The sequence below is a fragment of the Apteryx rowi genome, unplaced genomic scaffold (assembly GCF_003343035.1).
Source record: "Apteryx rowi isolate R43461 unplaced genomic scaffold, aptRow1 scaffold_90, whole genome shotgun sequence".
Classification (NCBI taxonomy): domain Eukaryota; kingdom Metazoa; phylum Chordata; class Aves; order Apterygiformes; family Apterygidae; genus Apteryx; species Apteryx rowi.
Window position 1 is genome coordinate 2,239,252 of NW_020451205.1, and position 22,310 is coordinate 2,261,561.

General features: G+C 55.6%; 1 protein-coding gene across 3 annotated transcripts in view; it reads left to right on the forward strand.

The window, feature by feature from the left end:
* Positions 1–22,310, forward strand: part of NDST1 (N-deacetylase and N-sulfotransferase 1) — a 40,416-nt gene that overhangs the window by 13,616 nt on the left and 4,490 nt on the right. For all 3 annotated transcript variants that reach the window (XM_026091359.1, XM_026091361.1, XM_026091362.1), the window contains 10 exons: positions 12,147–13,047; positions 15,263–15,745; positions 16,037–16,124; positions 17,224–17,378; positions 19,227–19,412; positions 19,822–19,950; positions 20,137–20,319; positions 20,706–20,802; positions 20,959–21,082; positions 21,974–22,148. In XM_026091359.1, the coding sequence (XP_025947144.1) occupies positions 12,538–13,047; positions 15,263–15,745; positions 16,037–16,124; positions 17,224–17,378; positions 19,227–19,412; positions 19,822–19,950; positions 20,137–20,319; positions 20,706–20,802; positions 20,959–21,082; positions 21,974–22,148 (2,130 nt within the window). In that variant the 5' untranslated portion in view covers positions 12,147–12,537. Of the gene's footprint in view, positions 1–12,146; positions 13,048–15,262; positions 15,746–16,036; positions 16,125–17,223; positions 17,379–19,226; positions 19,413–19,821; positions 19,951–20,136; positions 20,320–20,705; positions 20,803–20,958; positions 21,083–21,973; positions 22,149–22,310 lie in introns of those variants that run through there.

Genomic DNA, 22,310 nt, shown 5'->3' on the forward strand with positions numbered 1-22,310 from the left:
CATTCAGTTGAGGTCTGGATAAGATCTTTCATTAGCCTTTTGTCATTGAATGTGAAATGGGTGCATTCACGTGTGCTAACCTGTCTGAGTTAACACCTAGGGGTTTTGAGCTGAGCTCAAGGAAGTGTGGGGCTGATCAGACTGAGCCTGTGGCTTCCTCTTCCGCGGCCATCACCGTGAGGGAGGCTGTGAGCCTGGATATGCAAAGAGAAGTGTTTGAGCAAGCAGAAGTGTTCACGAATCGCTGAGCTAAGCAATGCAATTTAACATCGTGCCTCTAAATCCTAGTCCATCCAGGCTTAACCCTGAGGGCTTGCTCACGTGGGGAAATTGAGTTGGTATGGCGGTAGTGGGATGATTATCTAGCAGTGACTGTGCGGCTGGACGTCCACCCAGTGGACGCGGTGTTGCAGAGTGAGTGGCAGGGCATTGCGTAGCTGTTCCTCTGGGGAGCCTGGGTCACGTCCCCATCTCAAACCCCCTCCATCATGGAGAGATTGAGCCCTGCAGATGTACACTGTTAAAGTGCTGCTTAACTTCATCACCTCTGTGACTATCTCAGATCCTGCCTGCTGGTCTCCAAGTGTCCTGGAAGGATGTGTAAAGGCCAGGGCATCACGTTTCCATGCTTGGTCCACAGTGACCAAAGAAGCTGAATCATCTTAGCTTGCAGCTCCCTCTTCTCCCCATTACATGGCTGCTATTTGATGTATTTCAGCTTTTGTCATTCCTTCTTTCCCCTGTCCCCTCTGCCAGTCGAGACAGGCTTCCTTGATCTCTCCTAGACTTCACAGCTGTGGGGCGAGAGGAGTGGGATGTATGTGGAACATCAGGGAAACTGGGGCAGGACTCTTTCCAGGATGGGATTGTCACCGTGAAGATGGGAGATGACATGGGGTGCGAGGGGTGGCGGTGCCCGGGGGTGCCTCTTCTGAAGGATGCAGGCATGTGCAGTGACGTGAGAGGAGCTGGCCCCAGTGTCTGGGGCAGGGCGGTGGGGCAGATGCATCTCTCTGGATTGACTGTCAATGTCTGTATTACCGGTGTCATTTGGGGTGGGGGCGCAGGGCCCTGCTCGTGCTGTGGGGAGCAGGTTTCGGGGTCTGTCTAGTGGGAAGGTCGACACTGGCTCCTTCCCCCAGCCCTTTCCAAAGCTGTACAAGGAAGACCCAGGATTGATTTCAACAACCAACTCCTCTTGGCCATGCGACAGCCCTGTTTCTGAACTCTCATCCCATCCCTGGGCTGTGGTGTTGGACAGTTGATTTCTTTGGCAGGAGGCATTTGTAAAGCACCTGATATTCACGGCTTCCTCCTGTGGCTAGATCTGTTGTGGCCCCCAGTAAAGCAAATGGTGCCAGGGTTGTCTGCTGGGTTTGATCAGCCCTCTGGATCCATTTGCACTTCCTTGTTTATATTTAATCCTCTCATTACACCCTAAAAAAATCCCTTTGGAGGTTAAAAGGAAAGCACTGCAGGCTGGTGACAGAGATACTTCATCCCCTCTCCATCCTCTCTGGTGCCTTCCTGGTTCTTCCACTTGGAAGGGATCAGCAGCTTTCCATGCCTGCTGGGGCCGCCAGCCTGCCTTGGGGGAGTTATCCTCCCCTAGTCCTTTTCTAACAGTGTTTGTCCTCTTTTTGTTCTGGGAGAGAAGAGTAAACAAATCCCAAGTGGCCAATTAATACAGGCAGGGCTGTTCCACCTCCCTACCGGAAAGCTGCTGGTGCTGCAGGTACCGGCATGGAAGCGGGAACATGTGTTGGTACAGGGAGGCAGGCAGCTTGGAGAGTTTGGCTCAGGGAGAGTCCAGGGAGCCAGGTGGATGGTGAGCAAAGAGGCAGTGTTTCTCCTGCCACAGTATGGCAATCCCCTGGGGAGTGTTAGAGCTGGGAGAGGCTGGCTGCAGGGCTGTGAGGATGGCTGTGTCCGTGCACCGCTGGCGAAGCAGGGGTGATGCTGGGCGGTCATTGCAGGAGACTCGACGTGCACTCGAATGAGCCGTTCGAAAGTCGGACGCAAGCTGAGCAAACGTGTTAAAATTTGCCTGGTTGTCAAGGCCATGCAGCAGTGTTTCCACCTGCTGCACGGATCCTTCCTTGGCGTCCCAGACTCTGCTCAGACACTGCTCCTGCCTTAACCCCGGCACAGGTTCCTCTGGCTGACCCGTGCCTGCCCCTGCCCCACTGCGGTGAGCGGCAGTGCAGTAACTCCAGGGAGCTGGCAAGGACCAGGTGCTCAGCCTCCCTGCCCTGGCCTCCAGGCAATGCTGCTGCTGAGCTCCGAGGCCGCAGCGTGTCTCCGTTCCCTCTTCCTGCCCTCCCCAGGCTGGTGACCTTCGTGGGCTCTGCTGGCTAATAACTCTGAGTAGCTGGAAACCACAGGCTCCAAAACCACAAGGACAGTGGATTTTGGAAAGGTCTTTAACTATTTTCTCCTTCCCCCTGCAACTATGTTAGATTTTAATTGATGATAGAAAGGGCTAGTGAGGAGGGATGGAGCTGGCAGCAAGATTGGCAGAAGTTGGGTACTTGAGGCATTTGCAGATTAAATTTACCTCTCTATGTGTTTGCATTAATGGCCTTCTTGCAATCAAAGCTGTCTCCTCTGCAAGTTTATTCCTGCTGATGAGGCCGGGGCAGGGTGTCTGTGCCCCAGCTTCCCCTTTGTGGCACAGATTGAGCTGTGGGGAGTTATTGTGTGGTTCCCCTTTGGGGTTTTAACTGGCTGCCCTGCCTGTGCCACAGAGATGCTGCTGTCAGCACTGCTGGATAAATGCCTGCAGCCCTGCAAGACTTGCGGTGTGGTCAGGCTCTTCGTGCCTGCCCGTCCCCCTGGGCTGGCCGAGCCCTGCCAGAAATGGTTTCTGGTGGATTTGAGTCTAAGTGGAGTTAGGGCTGTCTCCAGGCCTTTGGTTTTGAACCGATATGTGCCAAGGTCCTCTTGGGGTTTCTGCATGGGGGATATTGTTACAGGGCATGTAAAAGCTCATAGAAACACGAAGCCAACCTGTACCCCTGCAGAGGTACAGGGGAGGGCGAAGGCGTCCTTGCTTTGCTCCTGGGGCTGCAACTTCGCCAGCCCCGCAGAGGCAGGTCGTGCTCCCTGCAGGCTCTGTCTGCCCAGGGAGYGAAGGCTCGGCTGGCACCGGTGGGGTGCTGCTAGTGCAGCTTGGGCTGGCAGTCTCCAGGCTCTCCTACAGCCTTTCCTGCTGCTTTCTTTGCTCCCCAAGGTCTTACCCACAGAGCTGCAGCTGCCCCAAGGCTGGTGCATCCCTGCAGGGTTGCTGTGCGTGGAGCCAGGAAAGGAGGGAGCTGCTGGTACCTGGAGGTGAGCACAGTGGTCCCTTTTACCCCTTACACCCCTGTGCAGCAAATCACCCTGTCCTGGTCCCCCCTTGCACGCAGCCCTCCGGGAAGCAGATCAGCTCCACCACGAGGGGCGGCCAGAGGGACGGAGGAAGCGAGGTTTGCATGGCTGGGGTTTCCCGCTGACGGGCAGCGGGCTGGCAGGCAGGGTGGCATGGCCACGTGGGGCAGGGCTTGCCAGGGAAGCTGCTCTGATGCTAATTCTGTTTGTCAGGGCTCCCGGATTAAGAGTGCTCACACTAAGTCTAGTGATGGACTGCCGTACAGCTGGAAACCGAGTCAGCGCAMTTCCTCGTGGGGGCTCTTTCTTGTCCTGCTCCACCTGCACCTTTCTTTTTCATAAGCCGCCTTTTTAGTGCTTTGCTCTGTAATTGCCCCAGGAAAAAGAAAGATCAGCTGCATTTCAAAAGCCTTGCTTGCACGTCTTTGAGACTGGAAAGGCAAGAGATTTCCTGCACTTAGATCTGTGTGGTGAACGGAGGTGGGTTTGTCAGACCTGCAGGGTCAGCCACAGGCGTGAGCTCGGTAGCGTGGCAAGGCTGGCAGGCGGCAGGGCAAAGCAGGGTCTTCTCTGAGCATGGGGGGATTTTTTGAAGAGAGGGTGGGTGAGAGATTTGCTCAGAGATAAAGGGAAAATGGCTCTTCCAGTGGCTCTTTCTCCTGTGGTCTTCTAAATGCAGCTCTGGTTGATGCCGCTGGTCTGTGTTACGGTGCCTTGCAAACATCCCAGCTGTCTGTGAAGTATGGTGTTTCTGGGGGGTGATGTCCGGATATGGCACTGGGACTGTAATTTTCAGTTGGTGTCTTTTAAATAACCACTGTGGTTTTAAAAGGCACCTGAGCAGCTTCTAAAAATCAGGTTAAAGGAAGTTTGACTCCTGCTGTCACCTTGCCAGCTCCTGTGTGTGGGTTTTTGTTTTTTTTTTCTATTTTACCATCATGTTTCCCTTTTTGTTTTAGAAATAACAGAAAAATTGTGGGTCTTAGAACTTGCTCTGTTCTGTGCTCTTGGGTCTAAGCCCATGCTTGCAATGGGAACTGACTGTCCTGCACTCTCAAATGCATAAACTGGACTGTTCTCAGCTTTGGATCCTTGTGATTTTTTGCTTAGTTACTTCAGGTGGTCATAAGTAACAGCAGAAATAAATCCTGGCCACAAAGGTGTTTTTTTGTTTGTTTGTTTGTTTGTTTAAGTTCTCCCTTTACATTTTATGGTGTGTCCTGTGCTCGTGCACCAGTGGCAAAGTGCTCACCTCCCCCCAGGGCTTTGGTGTACCTTCCTTCTCACAGGTGTAGCTGTCAGCTATCAGACTGCTGCTCGTGGGCTGGGGAGGTTTGTCTGGAAGTGGTCCAGACTGGCTAAACGTGATCTGGTGGCCCTGGCTTGCACCCAATGACTGGTGCATAGGAAGGGTCCAGCAAGTGGCTTTATTGATGCAAAGGGAACGTCTCTGCACTGATGCTGTCTCTCGCTCTCCTTCCTGGGTTGTGGTGGGTGCCCCTTGCCCGCAGCCCGCTGGGGAGGTGGAGACGGGCTCTCTTGCTCTCCAGGGCCCACTTGTGCAAGGAAAACCCTGAACAGGAGCATCCCCACCCCACAGCATCGCCCTGAAATCCTCATTGTCCTCCTTGTGTTGTGGCTCCTGTTCCTGCCGCCAGCAGAGAAGCGAAGCTGGGTTTTGCCCTTGCAGCAAACCGGTGGAGCAGGATTCCTGGATGTTTTGAGCCTCCGCAGCTGGTTGCTGGGGCCGGAGCAGACGGGTGCTGGGGTGGGACGGCTGTCTCCCTCAGGTCCCAGCTGCACACCTGGCTGCTCCGAGGGTCCCGCAGGCACCTTGCTGCCGTGCTGGCATGCTGCCCAGGAAAGTGTTGCATTAGCACTTTAACTATGTGGCAGCCTCCCTCCCTACGGGGAAGGGGGTTTGAAATTGGGAAGAAATTAAAGAGAGAAGCCTCACAAGCTATTTTTAGCACCAGTGGAATGTTTTGGGGGCGAGAAGGGTGGCATGTCAACCTGGCTGTTATCTTATGGGCAGAGGGGTGAGTGAAAAACCAGCCAAGAAGCTACTCTGTGCCTGGTGCACATCTCTTACAGACCTGCCAGATGTATGACCATGCTGCTGACCATGTATGCAGTGGTGGGAGAAAGGGAGGTGCAGGGTGTGCATAGGAGAGTTGGTTGGAGTCCTGTGTTTGCCCAGAGATGCTGTCTCTGGGGACCAGATTTGGGAAGGGTTGGGATCAGCCTGATAAAGTGCCCAGGAGACAGCCAGCATGAGCAGGCGCAGAGCGGAGTGAGCCTGTCTGCGCAAGCAGTGAGCAGGGCTTTGCTGAGGAAGGGGCCAGCGCATGGCATGCATGGACACGAGCTCTTCTGCAACTTAAATAATATTCCACTGCAGTAATAATAATGGGGGGTTGGCCATGAAGAGGCCTGCTGAGAGACAACCCCTGCCCTGAGGAGAGGGGGACGGAGGGTTGGGGCAGGACAGAAGGCGAGAAGGAACATCTGTGACTTGGTAAGCCCGTGCTGCTGCCTGCCGTGCTGCTGCCTGCCGTGCTGCTCTGTGGTGCTGCTGTGGGAGCTCAGAGCATCCTGGGTGCTCCTGGCTTTTGTGCAAGAGACCCTAGGGAAGGTTTCCAGAAGGAGATGCAGTGACACCAGTGCAGGAAGGCTCTTCCTTGCCAGTTTGATTTTGGGCACCTTCTTCCTGCAGTCTCAGTACCTGTACTGGGGCTCACTTGGGCTGACCCAGATTTGGGTGCTGGGATCTTTTCAGGCCATATCCGCAGGAACCAGTGGTGCAAGCTGGGCTGCGTTCAAGGCCATGCCTGCTGCCTCCCTGGCCATGCCCTTGGACAAGAAGCCAAGTGCCCAAACTCTGCTCTGGCTGGAGTTACTTGTGCCATGCTTGGCCGGACCTTTGTGGACAGATGCTTAGAAACCTCAGGGCTTTTGTACAGGTCATCTTGCATGAGGGCCATCAAGTAGACAACTCATGTGTGAATATGTGTGTGCAGCGAAGAGGTGGAAAATTCCAGCTAGGAATCAAACCTCTATTTTAACACACCAAAGCCTGATTATTATGTACTTCACAGAACCATAATTATAAGTTCTTAAAACAGGATGGACTAATGAAGCCCCTTGGAAATCAAAGTTGATACAACTGTAGGGCCCCGTTCCCACCACATCCACCCTCTGTCCTGTCTCTCTGTTGCAGGTGATTTGAAGATAGATGTGTAATCTTGCCTGTCAGCAGCCATCTCTGTTCCTGCCTCTCCATGCACTGACGTTAAATCTTCCGGCTGTCACTTCCCTGCCTGTAGCCATGGGAACTCGAATGTCAGTACCGAGGGCTTGCGACTGTCGTGCAGGAAGGAGGGTGGGTCTGCAAGCGTTACTGTCCTAACTGATGAAAGAAGTTGAGGAGGAACGGGATGGCATGTCCAGGATRTGATACTTCATAAGGAGTTCCCAGCCTTTCATTTCCTTGGGGACAGATAATCAAGCAGAGAGCCTCTCTGCACACACGCATCTATAAAAGCAAAGTCCCCATGTGCCTCTTGTTTAAGAGCATTTAATGGTTTAAAAAGGTCTGATGAATGCTGTGGAGATTATAAGTGCATTATTAGCGCGTGTTTCTGCAAAGGAATTTGCTCAGAGGTGTTGCTTCCCCTCTCCGTGGTGCAAGAGCCAGCAGGGATGGATGGGAGGATTTGCAGGGAGCTGGCAGGAAGGTCGCCTGAGGTTGTATCCAGCCTTTGCTTCTTTGGAGGAGACAAGGAAGCTGCTGGGCTGTGTGTTATCAAGAAGAGGGTCACTGGGGCCTGCCTGGCACACAGGAAGGCCATGTCCTTGCCGGAAATGTTTGGCAGCCAGTTCTCTCGCAGCTGTGGCTGCCGACTGTGCCTTGGAGGAGCGATTCTCCCACTCGCTTCCCTTTGCCACTTTGCCCCATCTCCATCTGGGGACAGAGGCATCATTTGTGGGGAGCTGTGGTATGCAGGGAGTGGTTTGGAGGGTACTGAAGAACAGAAAGGGGGTCCCTGGCATTAAAATGAGCTGGAACGAGCTCTGCAGGAACAGCAGAGGGACAAAGCGAGAAACCTAACCTCTGGCAGCTCTTATTGCTGTTTTTTCTCTGAACCTTTACATTCAGGGCAGCTCTGGTTCCCATGAGATGTGATACCTGATGGCTGGGTTATTTGGGGTTGGACAGCTGAAGGTATCGCCTGTCTCTGCTCGTTAGTAGTGGCCCCATGTGGGGGTGTCACCAGCTGCAGGGATTTGGCTGCCCGAGGGGTTCCTGTGGTGTCTGTGCTTCCTGCGCCTGCCGGGAGGCAGGACGCTGGGCCTGGCATGCTCCAGGGCTCTTCTCCCGGTGAATGGGAAGGGCTGGGGCAGGAGACCTATGCAAGCAGCTGCCGGAGGATGCATGGCACTGGCACTCATCCTGATTTGCTGAAATGTGGGGGGAGGTATCCGAAGTCACATAGGGGAGGTATAAACCCACGGGCACCAGCAGCAAGGAGACTACATCACGTTGCTGGTGTCAGCACTAGTTTGCAGCCTCTGACAGCATGATGCGCCCTTGACTCACCGGGCATGGGCAGAGCCTGTCTTCTGCAGAGTGGGTTGCCRGACCAGGGAGGTGAAAGCCTGTTTCTTCCAAGAGTTTCCCTAATACGTTTACAAACCTTTTGACTTTGTTTTTCTTTGTAAGCTTTTAAAGCTATTTGTGAGTGCCGATTACAAATTACTGCATGCTTTTTTGCTTGATTTTGGAGGCAATCCCAGTACAGGAGTCCTAGCGGATGCTGGATTTTCTGCGAGAGCAGTGTGTTGTGTGTGTGCACTGTGCTGCGCTTGGACTGCCCCTGTGTTTTTGTGTTGCTCGGGCTGGGAGAGACAGACCTGGAAAACAGTCCTGCCCCAGATTCCTGCCTGGGATGCTCTCAAGAGGTTGAACATCCAAGAGGACTCCAGCCCTGTTGAGGTGCCATGTTGAGTGACACAGTGGAGATACAAATGAATCGAGGTGAGAGCAATCAGAGCAGGGCAAAGCGAGAGCCCAGTCGTGGATGAGTGGAGCCTGCCGTCCCCTAAGGGGGCTGGGGTATGCTGCGTTGGGAGATCGGTTATCTGAACCATCCATTGCTGGAATGGGTTAAATATTCCTGCAACATGCAGGTCGGGAAAGCAATGCAATGCAGCAAGGCAGCAAAGAGAAGGGTGGTGAATCCCACGTGGAGGAGGAAATCCACATGCTGCCCTTTCTGCCTGGGCCAAGGAGCGAAGGCGCATCCTCTCTTGTCCCCGCTGGGGATCATCTACCTGTAAAAACTGAAAAATAAAAACAAAAAAAAGGCACCAGCCGCTCTCCTGTCCTGGCACAGCAGGAGTGGGTGTTGCTGGTGGGTGGCAGAGACTGTCGCTGAGGCTGACTTCTCGCCGCGCGTGTGCGGGATTGTCAGTCCCTCGCGTGGGCTGTGCGCAGCTTTGCTCTGGAGGCCGGTGTCCCTCCGAGGGCCGGCGGGGGTGAAGGGGAAAGGGTGTCCACCCCCGGGAGCGGGGTGGCGAGAGGCTGGGCGAAGGCAGCCGGGAGGCTTGGGAAGTAGGACACGGGGCTTGGAGCAGGCCTTGCTCGAAGCAGGTAAGGGCAGGAATGACAAGATTACTCCGCAAAGTCGCAACGTGTAATCCACGTTACTTTTCAGCCGACAAAGTTTAATCCCGTTGCTCTCCGGATTACGTTTTGTACGGCAGCCATCGGCTTGCGCAGCCCCTCCGCGGCCGTGCTGCGCGCCTGGAGCCTCCCTCGCCTCGCGCTCTCCTGCCATCCCCTGCCCGGCCGCGCAGGGACCCGGTGGCCGCCGCGGCCTTTTCCTTGCCGTCTGCCCCCTTCGAAGACACATTGTCAGGTGGCAGCAGGCCGCAAAGGACGGAGCGGAGCCTCTGGCAGGCAGAGGCCGGGCTGGATTGCAGAGCGGGGACGGCCGTTTGGGGAAAGGCCTGCGAGACGGTGCCAGCGGGAGTCACGAGGAGCTATGAATAGCCCTGAGCCCCCGCTAAGGTGCGCAACGCGAGGGGGCGAGCGGGCCGGCTGCCCTTTCGGCTGTCTCCGGGCAGGTTTGAGCCGCGGGAAGGGCTGGGAAGAGAGGCGGCGCTCTCCTTTACGGCTGCTACCGCAGCCAGGWTGCCGGCGCTCTATTTTTATCTCTCTCCCAATCCTGTTTAATGCTTCGCTTGCACAAACCCCTTCCCGCAAAGCAGCGGCGAGGCAGCCTCAGCCGCCGGCCAGCCCGCGCGGCGCTCGGCCGGGCTCGGGGGCCGAGTGCTGTGAGCCGGGGGCTCTCCGCTGCCGCGGCTCCGCCAGCCTTCGGCGCTCCGCGGCAGGGCACAGACCTCTCTGCAGAGATGTCCTCCCAGCGAGGAGCAGGGATTTCTGCCGGGGGTTTCGAGACCACGCTGTGAGCCCCCCTGCTGGGGGCAGCGAGCCCCCACAAACGTGCTCCCTCCCCTCGTGCCCACGGGGGGATTAGCCAGATTCTCAGAAAGGGAGATACTTTTTTTTTATTATTATTACTATTTTTTTTATGCACTGGCAATATCAATATTTCCCTCCCTGAGACAGCTTCACCTCCTTGCAAGATTTTTCTTTTCTTTTAGTGGGCCTTTCAAGGGGGGAAGAAAAAAAATTCCCAAGGTCCTTTCGGCTCCACGTGGACACTCTTGCTTGCCTTGGCCTTTCCCTCAGAAGAAGGCTTTGTCTCGGTGACCTTGGCTGGAATTTCCCCCCTTGGCCCGTGGCTTGGCCTCGTGGCTTCCAGCTGGCTGGCTGCCCGCGGCCCTCCCCCGCGACCGTGCATATCCGCCGTACTGTTTATCCCGGGTTGCCGGAGGGCCTTTGCAGGGGACAGCACTTCTGAGATGTGCAGGGAAGCTGTGCTTCCCCCAGCATCCTAGAAACCCGTCGCTACATGGAGCGTGCCTTCGTTATCAAATAAATCAGTGTCTCCGTGTGAAGGGGTTCTGGCCAGCTGCTGCTCTTCACAGCGTGGGAGTAAATTTGGAAAGCTTCCCTTTTGTTTCAGCGCTTCGCCTGGTGTAAATGAGATTGCAGTCTGGCCTGAAGTGTTTGCCTCGCTCTCCTTTTGTCTGTGCCTTTAATGACTGTGTGACTTTTAAATAATACAGTGATTTTGCAGAGGTGGGAACACTGTTTGCCATGCTGGGGCAGGAGGACAGTGGTGTCCTCGTGTCCTCGCAGGCCAGAGGGGCTTTGTTTGGTGTGGGACAGGGCTCCTGTTGCAGCATTAGCCCTGGGGACTGCCCTGTGCCCTGGGGCCAGCAGTACCCCCGCAGCAAGGGTCTGAGGGCTGCCCTTTGCCTCGGCAGCCACCTCTGTGTACTGTGGGTCTCTAGCCGCTCGGGAAAGATTGCTGGCGCACCCCGGGGCTGGGCTGAAATGCCTGCATGAGACACGGCCTGGAGCAAAGGCTCGGCTGCATCCTGCGCTAGGCGACGGTGAGCAGTCCCTGCGTCTGTCGAGACTGCCCGCCTTTGCTGGGAGCGCAAGGCTGGGCTCCTCCGGCGGCGGCTTTGCGGGCTGGCCTCGCTCTGTGGTCAGCTTGGAGTGGTTTTGGCTGTCAGCGTCCCCCCATGCTTTGCTCCCCTGGGTTGTGCATTGGTGTTGCGAGGACAGGTGACAGCGGGTTCGTAGCCCCCTCTGCTGTGCTCAAAGTCCCCCGTCCCCCTCACTTCCAGCCTCCTCCTTCCTCCTACCACAGGATCTCCAGCCTCAGTCTCTTCCCCTCTGAAGCCCCCTCTGCCATGTCCTCACCCAAAACAGTGCCCAGCAGCAGGACATTGCGCCAGGTCCTGCCAGGCCATGCGAAGAGGCGGGAAGGGGAGCTGCAAGCTGGCCTGTTGCTGCCACCCCACGCACAAAGCCACCCAGCCCCGTATGCCATCAGCACGTGGTGCCACACGGCTCAGTGCACCATGCAAGTTGCTCAGGGGCTGCGCACCACCCTGACCCGTTGCCAATGGCTGTTGGGAGGCTGTTGGTTTTACCCTGGGGCCTGGGGGCTCTGCAAGCCAGGCTGAGCCGATCCCGTGTCTTGCAGTTGCTGAAAGGCACAGCCGGTTGTTCCTGCCGCTGTGCGCTCCTGCCGCTTTCCTTGCAGCAGTCTGGCTCTCGCTGGATGCCCTGCTGAGCCTGCTAAACTAGAAGGAAATGAGCCCAGCAAAAAGGCGGGGGAGAAAGCGGATATTTTGTGAGTTCAGTGCACTTGATGAGGGATCAAACAAGCACTGGAGCCCCTGCAAAATAAAAGGGTGTGGACTATGCGCTTGCAATTGGGAAGGGAGGAGCAGGACTTCTCTGGCAGCAGCTGTTTGTTAGAAGGGCTCAGCCGTGTTGTGGAGGGATGGGGACTCACAGATACATGGGGACTCACCCAAAGCACTGGCATCCCAACTAAGACCCCAGAGGTGCCGCTCTGCCCTGGGCTCACCGAAGCTGGGGTGTCCTGGCACGTGTGCGCATGCAGGCACTCCCTGCCCCGTCCTCGGCACCGCCGGGAGCTCGAGGCACTCTCGTTGCAAGTCCTGGCACGCAAGCGAGCTCACCGAGGGATCTGCTAGAGTGATTGCACTTGCATAAATAAAAGCTGCGGAACCGCACGACATCAGTGTTCAGAGCGTAGAGATATCAAAGCAAGCCCTCCGTCCGAGATCGCTCCTGGGCTGACCAGCCCTTCTCTCTCTTGCAGGGCACGGAGCAGTGTTGCAGGAGTGAGGCACCCCAGGGAGCTGCCATGCCTGYGCGCCCGCTGAGAGACGCGCTGACGCCGCCCTCCGCCCCCTCGCCCCTCTAAGGCCATGGTGCTGACCCCGGGATGCTGCTGCAGGGATTTCGGCTCTGAAAGGGGACTCTCAATGGATTTGCCATGGTGACATGAAGCAGACAGCGAAGGACACCGGACTGTCGAAGGGGAGAGAGCCTGTACATGCACATGCGGCCTGCTAGTATTTTAATTTATTATTAGTATTATTATTCAATTTTCTTTTAGCTTTTTTTTTTTTCTTCCCCTCCCCTGGGGTTTGAAAGGGGAGGGGAGTGGGCAAGGGAGAGGGGCCTGAATTTGCTCTGCAAATGCAAGGATGACTGTGCTGGCAAGGGTCCGGAGGAGTATCCGACAGGTATCTCCACAGGTTGTGTTGCTCCTACTCTTTGCCTTCTGCCTGCTCAGTGTTTTTGTCTCTGCGTATTATTTATATGGGTGGAAAAGGGGCTTGGAGCCCTCTGGGGATGTGCCAGGGCCAGACTGTGATGAACCCAAGGTCGCCCCCTCCCGCTTGCTCCCGCTGAAGGCCCTCAAGGTGGCCGATTCCTCCCGCACAGACCCTTTAGTGCTGGTGTTTGTGGAAAGCCTCTACTCTCAGCTGGGCCAAGAGATTGTGGCCATTTTGGAGTCGAGCCGCTTCAAATACAGGACAGAGATCGCCCCGGGGAAAGGGGACATGCCCACGCTGACTGACAAGGACCGGGGACGCTTTGCACTCATCATTTATGAGAACATCCTCAAATACGTCAACCTGGACGCCTGGAACCGTGAGCTGCTGGACAAGTACTGCGTGGAGTACGGCGTGGGCATCATCGGCTTCTTCAAGGTACGGGGCCGTGGGCCGTGCTGGAGCACGGGGGTGAACCGATCCCCCCATGGTGTGGGTGCCTTGCCCTCATAGAGAGTGTGGGTTTGTTTCTATGCATCCAACTTGCCCCCATGGAGACAAGGAAGTGCATGCAGGGCTTAGGTGTTCAGCTAGGGCCCAGGGCAGTTCACGCAGCTTCCTGCCTGCGCGGGGGAAGAAGGTGCTGCCAGCACTGTTGGGTTGGTGGCAGACGGAAGCCGTAACGGCCCCGAGGTGCGGGGTCCTGCGTGCACACCCATGGGGGCTCAACTCAAGCACAGCTCAGGAGATCGCATGGGGGCTGGGATGCAAGGAGGCTGTGCTGGGCACTTCGTGCCCCAGAGGCCAGGAGGTGTCCGTCTGTCCGTCCGTCCTTCCTCTTGGTACTGTGGGCCTCAAATGCTTTAGCACTCGCTTCTCCATGGGGAGTTTGCTTTCCGAAAGGCCATTGCATTTGGGCTGCTGGAGCAGCACAGCTGGATTCCTGCTGGGCACTGTGGCGCTTTGGAAACCACTTGTTTTATATCTGGTCCCTCTGTTTCCTCCCCCCAGTGTGTGCTGCCCTGTGTGACTTTGCACCCCAGTGGGACCCTGGGGCAAATGGCACAGAATCCGTGCACTCAGTCCAGTTATTTTTAATTTCCTGTTTTGCAGCAATGACCCTCGCTGGGGTTTGCCGAGTGCTCGAACTGGTAGAGGGGCCAAACCCCAGGCTGGGTGTAAACAAGAGGCTCCTGATGGGAGCCCACGTGGCTGCAGGCATTGACATCGGGATGAGCTCGGCCCAGAATTGTCCCTCTGCAGAATCATAAATCTATGTTTTATGAGATACTTCCAGTACTGACCGGGGAGCGCAGAAACAGATGGGGAGGGAGCCCGGTCCCCACAGCTGGCCCGGGAGTGCCGTGCTGGCAGCCGCGAGCTGGCGGCAGGGCTTACGGGGCCCACTCTCACCTCCGAAACCCGCCAGCGAAGCAGGGAGCGCTCGGCGGAGCGGCCGCTGGCCCCTGCCCAGCCTCTGCAGCTGTTTCCGAAAGGCCTCGAGGCCCAGAGGAACAGGGGCCCACGTACACGGGCAAAGGGCTCTGACGGAGGCGCCAGGCTGACAYGCGAGGAGATGCCTGGGGCCTCTCTGAGCTGCTGGGCAGGCTGCTCCCCGCAGACACGTGGCATGTCCCCTTCTGCGAGACGGGGAGAGCGCACAACGACGGCTGCCTGGGTCAAGCAGCACCAAAACCCCTCTCTGGAGCTCGTTGTAGTGCATGGCTGTTCCGCGGGTGTGAGGGGTGGGAGCTGCATTGCCCACTTGGCTACTAAGCCCTCTGCCAAGTCCTCCGGAGCCTGCCACCCTGTCCTGAGCTGGCCGTGGGAGCTGTCAGCTTGCGTGCGAGTTGTGGTTGGGAAAGGTGACTTGTGGAGTTGCTGCAGTGTCCTGCTCTTCCCATGAGAGCTGTGATCTGGGATTCCTGTTAAGTGGCATCTGCACCCACTTTGGGCTTTTGGAAATGTTTGGGGGTTTTTTYGGCTGAGTTGTTCTGCCTGCCCTTTCCCTTCCCAGGGTTCACAGCCCAGTTGACCTTTGTACCCTGGAAGTGAGTAAGTATGAATGTCTGCCCACATCCAGGTGTATAAAAAGTCTGCTGGCTTTCAGGAACCACTGGCCAAGGGGAGCATTTGGAATGGTCTCCTTTTAGGAAAGACCTGGAGTGCTGGTGCCCCTGCGTTCTGGCGATGGAGCTGGGGGAAGCTCCCGTGTTAAGTTGTTGCAGGACGAATGAATAATGCAGGATTCGCAGATGGCTGCAGGTGGGGGAGGCTGGCATGTTTGGGAGAGGAAGAGAGGAGGGAGCCTGGCACTCCAGAGCATGGGGTGAGGGCTGCACACCTGAGCCAGGGCAAGAGCTCTTCCCAGAGGAGGAGATGAGCTGCCCCTTCCCTCGCTGTGTACATTTTTCCCCCGTCTGGTGAACCCCTGCCTGGGTTATAGTGTTCCTGAGCAGCCAGGCCACACGATGGGGTTGTCTGAGCACAGTGGTGAGAGGTGAGCCAGGAGGCATGAATAGAAAACCTGCGCAGAACTCAGTGTGTTTTTAAACGCCTTCCTCTTATTGCTCCGCTTGTCCTTGTTCCTTGTTCATGGCATCTCTCCCTTCCTCTGGTCCTCCTGATTTAGTCTGCATTTCTCCCCTTGCAGGCCAACGAGAACAGCCTGCTGAGTGCTCAGCTGAAGGGCTTCCCCCTTTTCCTCCACTCCAATCTTGCACTGAAGGACTGCAGCATCAACCCCAAGTCACCCCTCCTGTACATCACACGCCCCAGTGAGGTGGAGAAGGGAGTGCTCCCAGGGGAGGACTGGACTGTCTTCCAGTCCAACCATTCCACCTACGAGCCGGTCCTCCTGGCCAAGACCAAGTCAGCAGAGTCGATCCCGCACATGAGCGTGGACGCAGCACTGCACACCACAGTGATGCAGGACCTGGGTCTTCACGATGGCATCCAGAGGGTGCTTTTCGGCAACAACCTCAACTTCTGGCTGCACAAACTGGTCTTTGTGGACTCTGTCTCCTTCCTAACAGGCAAGAGGCTCTCCCTGCCCCTTGACCGCTACATCCTGGTGGACATTGATGACATCTTCGTGGGCAAGGAAGGCACTCGCATGAAGGTGGAAGATGTCAAGGTACTGCTGTTATGTCCTGGCTGGCTGGGTAGAGGATGCATGGGGCTGGAGCAAGGGCTGGGAAATTGTGCATGGTCCAGGGTGCTCCTGACTCCAGGCATGAGTTCTCCTGCCCCTCAGAGCATCCTCTGGCAGTGGGAACCCCTTCCCTGGGGTGTTGCTGCAGCAGCCCTCTCTGAAAGTCCCACAGGCTCTCCTAGTGCTGGCATGTGCTTTGCTGCAGACCTGTTGGCGAAAGCGCTCTCCTGCTGTGTGCTAAGGATATTCTTGCGTTCTCTTCCTGTGCCTCAGGCGCTGTTTGACACTCAGAATGAGCTGCGCACCCACATCCCAAATTTCACCTTCAACCTGGGATACTCAGGGAAATTCTTCCACACAGGTAAGGAGCGCGTTGCTTCAAGCATCTCTGCTGCCATGCTCAGCACAGCCGCTGCATTGCCGTGAGCAATGGGGGCATTGGTGTGTTATTGCTGATGTTAGAGCAGGAACTGGTGCTCAAACAGACCAACAGTGGGACTGCAAGAGGGTCCCCAGGCAGAAAGCCTCTTCCTGGTGCCAAACTCCCATCACTGATGTGATGAATTGTTGCAAGGGAAAGGTCTGTGCCCTGCTGTTCCCTTGGTCTCATGCCCACCCAAACAGTCAGCAGTAGCCGTACCGGCTGGTGGAGGGATGTGGATTGACTCCCCAGGGTGCCTAGTGATCCATACCATCATTCCTCTGCCATTCGGTCACAGAGAGGGGGTCTACCTCTGCGTTACCACAGAGCAGCTGGTGCTCTTGAGGTTTGCCATCTGGCTCACCTATGACTGCCTGTGGCAGTCAGAGCAGGTAAAGTGAATATTGCTGCCCGTTTTTGCAAGTGTGGGAGGGAAGGTGGGAGAYGTGAGGCTGCCCTGAGCTCATCGGAAGAGCTGGCCAGATGTACTGAGGGATCCTTCTCTCCTGAGCAACCTGTTGCTCACCTCCTGGCAGGTACCGGGCTGCTGAGTCACATTAGTTGCCTCCTGCTCCTGCTGCCCTCTGCAGAGGGGCAGATATAACAGGGCCTGTGGCAGCCCGGGTAAGCAGGGGCTCCAGCTTCATCGCCTGGATAAGGACAAAGATGCTCCTGGTCTCACTGCGCGACTCCAAGTTTCTGAGAAGTTTGGGAGCAATTTGCATTGTGCAGCTTGTGAATTCAGGCCAGCCTCGGGGAGCGGGGAGAAGACTGCAAAAGGCCAAGGCCAACCCAGGGGTGCTGGAAAGCCAACAGCCTGCCTGACAGCCAGAGTGTAGCGAGGTCTCCACGAGGTGGCTCACTTTCACAAGCCTTTCTGAACCCTGAGAGCCCCTTGCAGCGCTCAGCCCATGTCGGTGTCCAGGCCATCAGTGCGTGCGCCCTCCCCTCCGCCCAGGGTGTTCACGCACTGCCCTGACCCGGGCGTTAGCTCTGTGGCTCTGCCTGCCTTGGGGTGATGGTGGGGTTGACCCCACAGGTACCGATGCCGAGGACGAAGGCGACGATCTGTTGCTGTCCTACGTGAGAGAGTTCTGGTGGTTCCCGCACATGTGGAGTCACATGCAGCCTCACCTCTTCCACAACCAGTCGGTTCTTGCGGAGCAGATGACCTTAAACAAGAAATTCGCTGTCGTGAGTAAGATGCCGCCTGCAGGGGTGTTTGGCATGGGGGGAGGATGGGAAATGGGGGAGATAAAGAGGCTTTTGTAGGCTGAGAAATCAAAGGCGATGACCTGACCTCCTGCGGTCCCTTGGCTTGTTTCTTTCCTCCTCAGACAGAGCTCTAGTTCCTGGGGGACTCAAGTAATGATCTCTATTTGACAGAGCAAAGGGAGCTGGTACCGTTAAGTCACGTCCCCTTGGTGCCCTTCCCTGTTCACGTGCTTTGTGTGCATAATTGGAGATGTCCTGCTGCTGCGGTGCCTGTGCAGCGCGACCTCTCAAAGGAGCAGTCCCTGGAGCCTCTCTCCATGTTTCACTGCCTGCACCGGTTCCTGCGTAGGAGGCTGCCTCAGAGGCTCCCGCGGATTAGGAAAACGATGACAAAGAATGTCCTAAAGAACGGCAGTAGTGAGTTGTACAAGTGGTGTGGAGAGGATGCTTCCCTCTCACACGAGCCGGTGTTACCCTGTGAAGAGGCAGCGGGGGATGACGGCAAGGCTCGGAGATGTGTCCCAGGGAAGCCATGCTCAGGGCTATGCTTGGAGCAAATTGCTCTGTAGAACGTGCAGATATGTAGGCTGGGGTTTGAAGGACAGGTATGAGGAAAGCCTGAGGAAATCCCCCCCATCCTGTCTGCTTGGGTATAAATTTGGAATGGGGATCTTTAGAGGCTTGGAGCTCAGCACCCTGTTTTTATAGCTTTTTAAAAAAAATCAGGGTGGGAAAATTCATTTATATGCTAGTACTTTGAGCAAAAAGATTTCCACATCAGCCATTGTAATCCGGTGGCAGTGAGTTCCCTCAGTGCCCATTTAAGGGAGGACCATATCAGTATGTTACTCCGCTCTCGCTGTATTGCTACAGCCGTACCTGCTCATCCCCAGTGTTGTACGGATGGGTACAGCTGCTTGCTCTAGGGTTGTGTTAGTAGGGATATAGAGGTTAAACGCTCGGCTCTAGAAAAGGAAGGGTTTGTGTGCTGGGTTTTAACCAAGCCTGAGGTTTGATGGTTAGCCTGTTGTGGTCTGATGCTGCACTGAAGCTGGCTGATGCAGGGTGGTGGAGCCGGGTCAGAAATGCTGTGGTCCTGTGCTGTGGAGCTCTGGCTGATAAAAGCTCCCTCTGCAGGTCAAGTTCCTGAGGGACCTGTTTGCTTTATAAGAGCGGATTTTAGGTATGGTTAGGTATTATCAGTCCTCTTTCAGCCTGGATAAAGCCAGCATCAACTCCAAACCGTGCTGTGACTGACTGATTTGCTCACACCTGTCTTGCATCCAACCCCAATAAAGCCAGACCCAGCAATAATAAAGCAGGTCCATGGCCTAAAAGGTGGGTTATAAGGCTAACTTGAATTAATTGCCTGTTAACTGGAGGGGCTTAACAAGAGATAGATTGGACCATCCCTACTCATTCTGGGAGAGACAGGCAGATGTCCAGATCAGACTTTCCAGGGTGTTTTATATCTACAGACATGAATCAATTTATGGTCCTATATAAATGTATCAACCCAGTCTCTGACAAAAAGCTTTGCTGCCATTGTTTTGTTCATGAAAGCAGAAATGGCAGGAATGAGTATGGTCAAAGTGGAGCAGAGGAGCAAGTGTCCACCCAGCACATCTGGTCCTGGGCTCCCCTTTCTGGAGACAATCCCAGTTAGGAGAGGATATGCAGAAACAGCTCTGCCCTGGTTGCTGTCCAGAGACATGAAGACGCTATCTGTAGTTGGGAACAGACCATCCCTGAGGGTGTCTGGATCGAGCTGGGAGGTCACAGGTTCTGGGGTCTCTCTGGTCACCCACTCCCTGCTCTTCTCCGCAGGAACATGGCATCCCCACTGATATGGGGTACGCGGTGGCCCCCCACCACTCGGGCGTGTACCCCATCCACGTGCAATTGTACGAAGCTTGGAAGCAGGTTTGGTCAATCAAAGTCACGAGCACAGAGGAATACCCCCACCTGAAACCTGCTCGCTATCGCCGTGGCTTCATCCACAATGGCATCATGGTAGGTGGCCAGGTTTTGTCTCTGATGCTTCTCTCCTGTCTCCTCCACCAAAACCTCCATGGATCATTCCTGGATGGCTCAGCTGCTTTGGCCCCAGCTGGAGGAGGCTGTTGGTTTGAGGGGACTGTATTGCCCTCTGTGTCTGCTAGTCCTGCAACACAGGAAGTTGTTGCGAGAAGTCTTTAGTGTGGTTTCTCCATCTGCCCATCTCCATCAGAGAGCATTTACTCAGGGGCTAGTGAGGGGCAATGGAGCTGATCCTGACCTTTAAGGGACTGAGGACATTGGAGCCACTTTTAATTTGAGAGGAGGAAGAGGATCTAGCTCTGGACTCCTGGAGCAGGCTGTGTGGCTGTTTCATTGCTCTGGTTCCTTCACCTACTCCAGATGTATCTTTCTCCTCCACCAGGTACTGCCCCGGCAAACCTGTGGCCTCTTCACACACACCATCTTCTACAATGAATACCCTGGTGGCTCCAGTGAGCTGGACAAGATCATCAACGGGGGTGAACTGTTCCTGACCGTGCTCCTTAACCCTGTGAGTACTGCCACCCAGGCACTCAGGGATGAGCGGGCAGGCGTCTCGTGCAGAGCCCTCCCTGTGCGCCACTGTAGACAAAACAAAGTTCTCAGCCAGGGTTGGGGGATCCCCTGTCAGGGAGAACGTGCAGGATGACTGCCGGGTGAGGGTCTTCTAACACCTGCTCCATCCTCTCCGCTTCAGATAAGCATCTTCATGACTCATTTGTCCAATTACGGCAACGACCGCCTGGGCTTGTACACCTTCAAACATCTGGTCCGCTTCCTCAACTCCTGGACCAACCTGAAGCTGCAGACACTGCCACCTGTGCAGCTGGCACAGAAATACTTCCAGATCTTCTCTGAGGAGAAGGACCCTCTATGGCAGGTATGCTGCAGGCCAGCGTCTTGTGTGGAGGGAATGGGGGGAGCAGCCCAGAAGTTTGGGACTGGGGAGGGGGAAGTAAATCATAGCTGGCCCTGCTTTGAGTAGGAGTTTGGACTAGGTGACCTCCTGAGGTCCCTTTCAACCTTCATTTTCCTACAGTGCTATGGGTAAGCAGTGGTATTTCACATCTTTGTGGTTCTGTGGGCAGTCCAGCTGTGCCAAGAAAGGATTTGCCCTGTAGATCTGGAAATAAGCCCAGTCCTTTGTCCTGTCTGCTGAGCAGCATGGCCTCCCTATGTATCTGCTCTTGCCTCAAGGCAGTTGAGCAGCGGCACAAAGTCCTTTCTAGGCTGCCCTGTCTCTAATCCTCTTCTCCTGTGTTTCAGGATCCCTGTGAAGATAAGCGGCACAAAGATATTTGGTCCAAAGAAAAGACCTGTGACCGGTTCCCAAAGCTCCTCATCATTGGGCCTCAAAAAACAGGTACTTCCCTTCACTCTCTGTGCCATGAGCTCACTGGGAGGCCTGTCAAGTCCCATGCACCCACCCCAAAGAGCCTGTCGACAGCCCTGCTGGCCTGAAGCAAAGCAGGAAGAGAGTTTTGGCCTAAGTCAGCTCTTGCTTTCTCTCTGTCTGAAGGAACAACTGCCCTTTATCTCTTCTTGGGGATGCACCCAGACCTGAGCAGCAACTATCCCAGCTCGGAGACCTTTGAGGAGATACAGTTCTTCAACGGACACAACTATCACAAGGGCATTGACTGGTAGGTCTGCCTGCATCTCCCCACCACAGGGTCTGAGCTGCCTGGATGGGAGCGCTGGTTCCTTTGGGAACAGGAGCAGTGTTGCTGTGGGGTTTCCTATCAGCCTCACAGCTTCTGGACCCCTAACTAAGAAGCTGAGGGGAACCTGATTTTAGCTGAGGGTAGAAGTAGCAGTGGTTAGATGAAGTTATGACGTGATAAAACAAAATTTGTTCCTGCAACTTTGCCTRATTAGAGGCCTCTGTGGCATGGCCTAAGCAGTGGGTGTCAAAGTTGGGGTCTAGCCAAAAGTGGGGTCCACCCCTGTGTCATCAGTGGGGAAAGGTAGACACCCAGCTTTCCAGGGGTGTCACAAGGGAATATCTCTCCCTGGAGATGCAAGGGAGGACAAGCTTGGGATACTTGGCTGCTGTGGGGTGAAATGAATCCCATGCGGGCTCTTCCCCTTGCAGAGATGTGTTGATGTCTGCCCCGGCTCTGTCTGGTAGTAACAGAGTATACCTTACCCTGAACGCCTGCGGTGCCGCTGAGACTGGCTGCGGTTGCTGCCACATTGCCCACAGGCCATTGCACTGCCACAGTTTATCCCTGAGATGTCATTCTGAAGGCAAAGGCTGCTTGCCAGGACTCAGAAGTGGCCTTGGCAGAAGCCAGGCTTGTGTGTCTTGGCTACACCATGGCTTCTGGGCCTGCCTGGGGAATCTGGTGAGACCTGGCTTTCCAAAATGGCTGGAGGGGATTGTAAAGCCCCAGGCAGCATGCATCAGAGCTGGGGGAACCCTGGAGGTTTAGTGCTTGGTACAGGGAGTCAAGACTGTCACTTGCAAAGGAGGATGGCAAGGACATCTCCTGGTCCCTGTCTGCCTGCCTTATGCTGTGCTTTCCCAACAGGTACATGGAGTTCTTCCCTATCCCCTCCAATACCACCTCTGACTTCTACTTTGAAAAAAGTGCCAACTACTTTGACTCAGAAGTGGCTCCCAGGCGGGCTGCAGCCCTGCTCTCCAAGGCCAAGGTCATCACGATCCTCATCAACCCTGCAGATCGAGCCTACTCCTGGTATCAGGTGAGCTGCCTGCATCTGGCTCTCTCCCAGCTCCACCGGCTCCCTGGGGCAGTGCCAGCCTCCCAAGTCCCACTGAGTCAGGAGCTTCCGTTGCTGTCAGCTTGGTTTGGAAATGGGAATGACCCCTGGAAGGGGGGACATTTTCTTGGTGCTGGGCTGAAT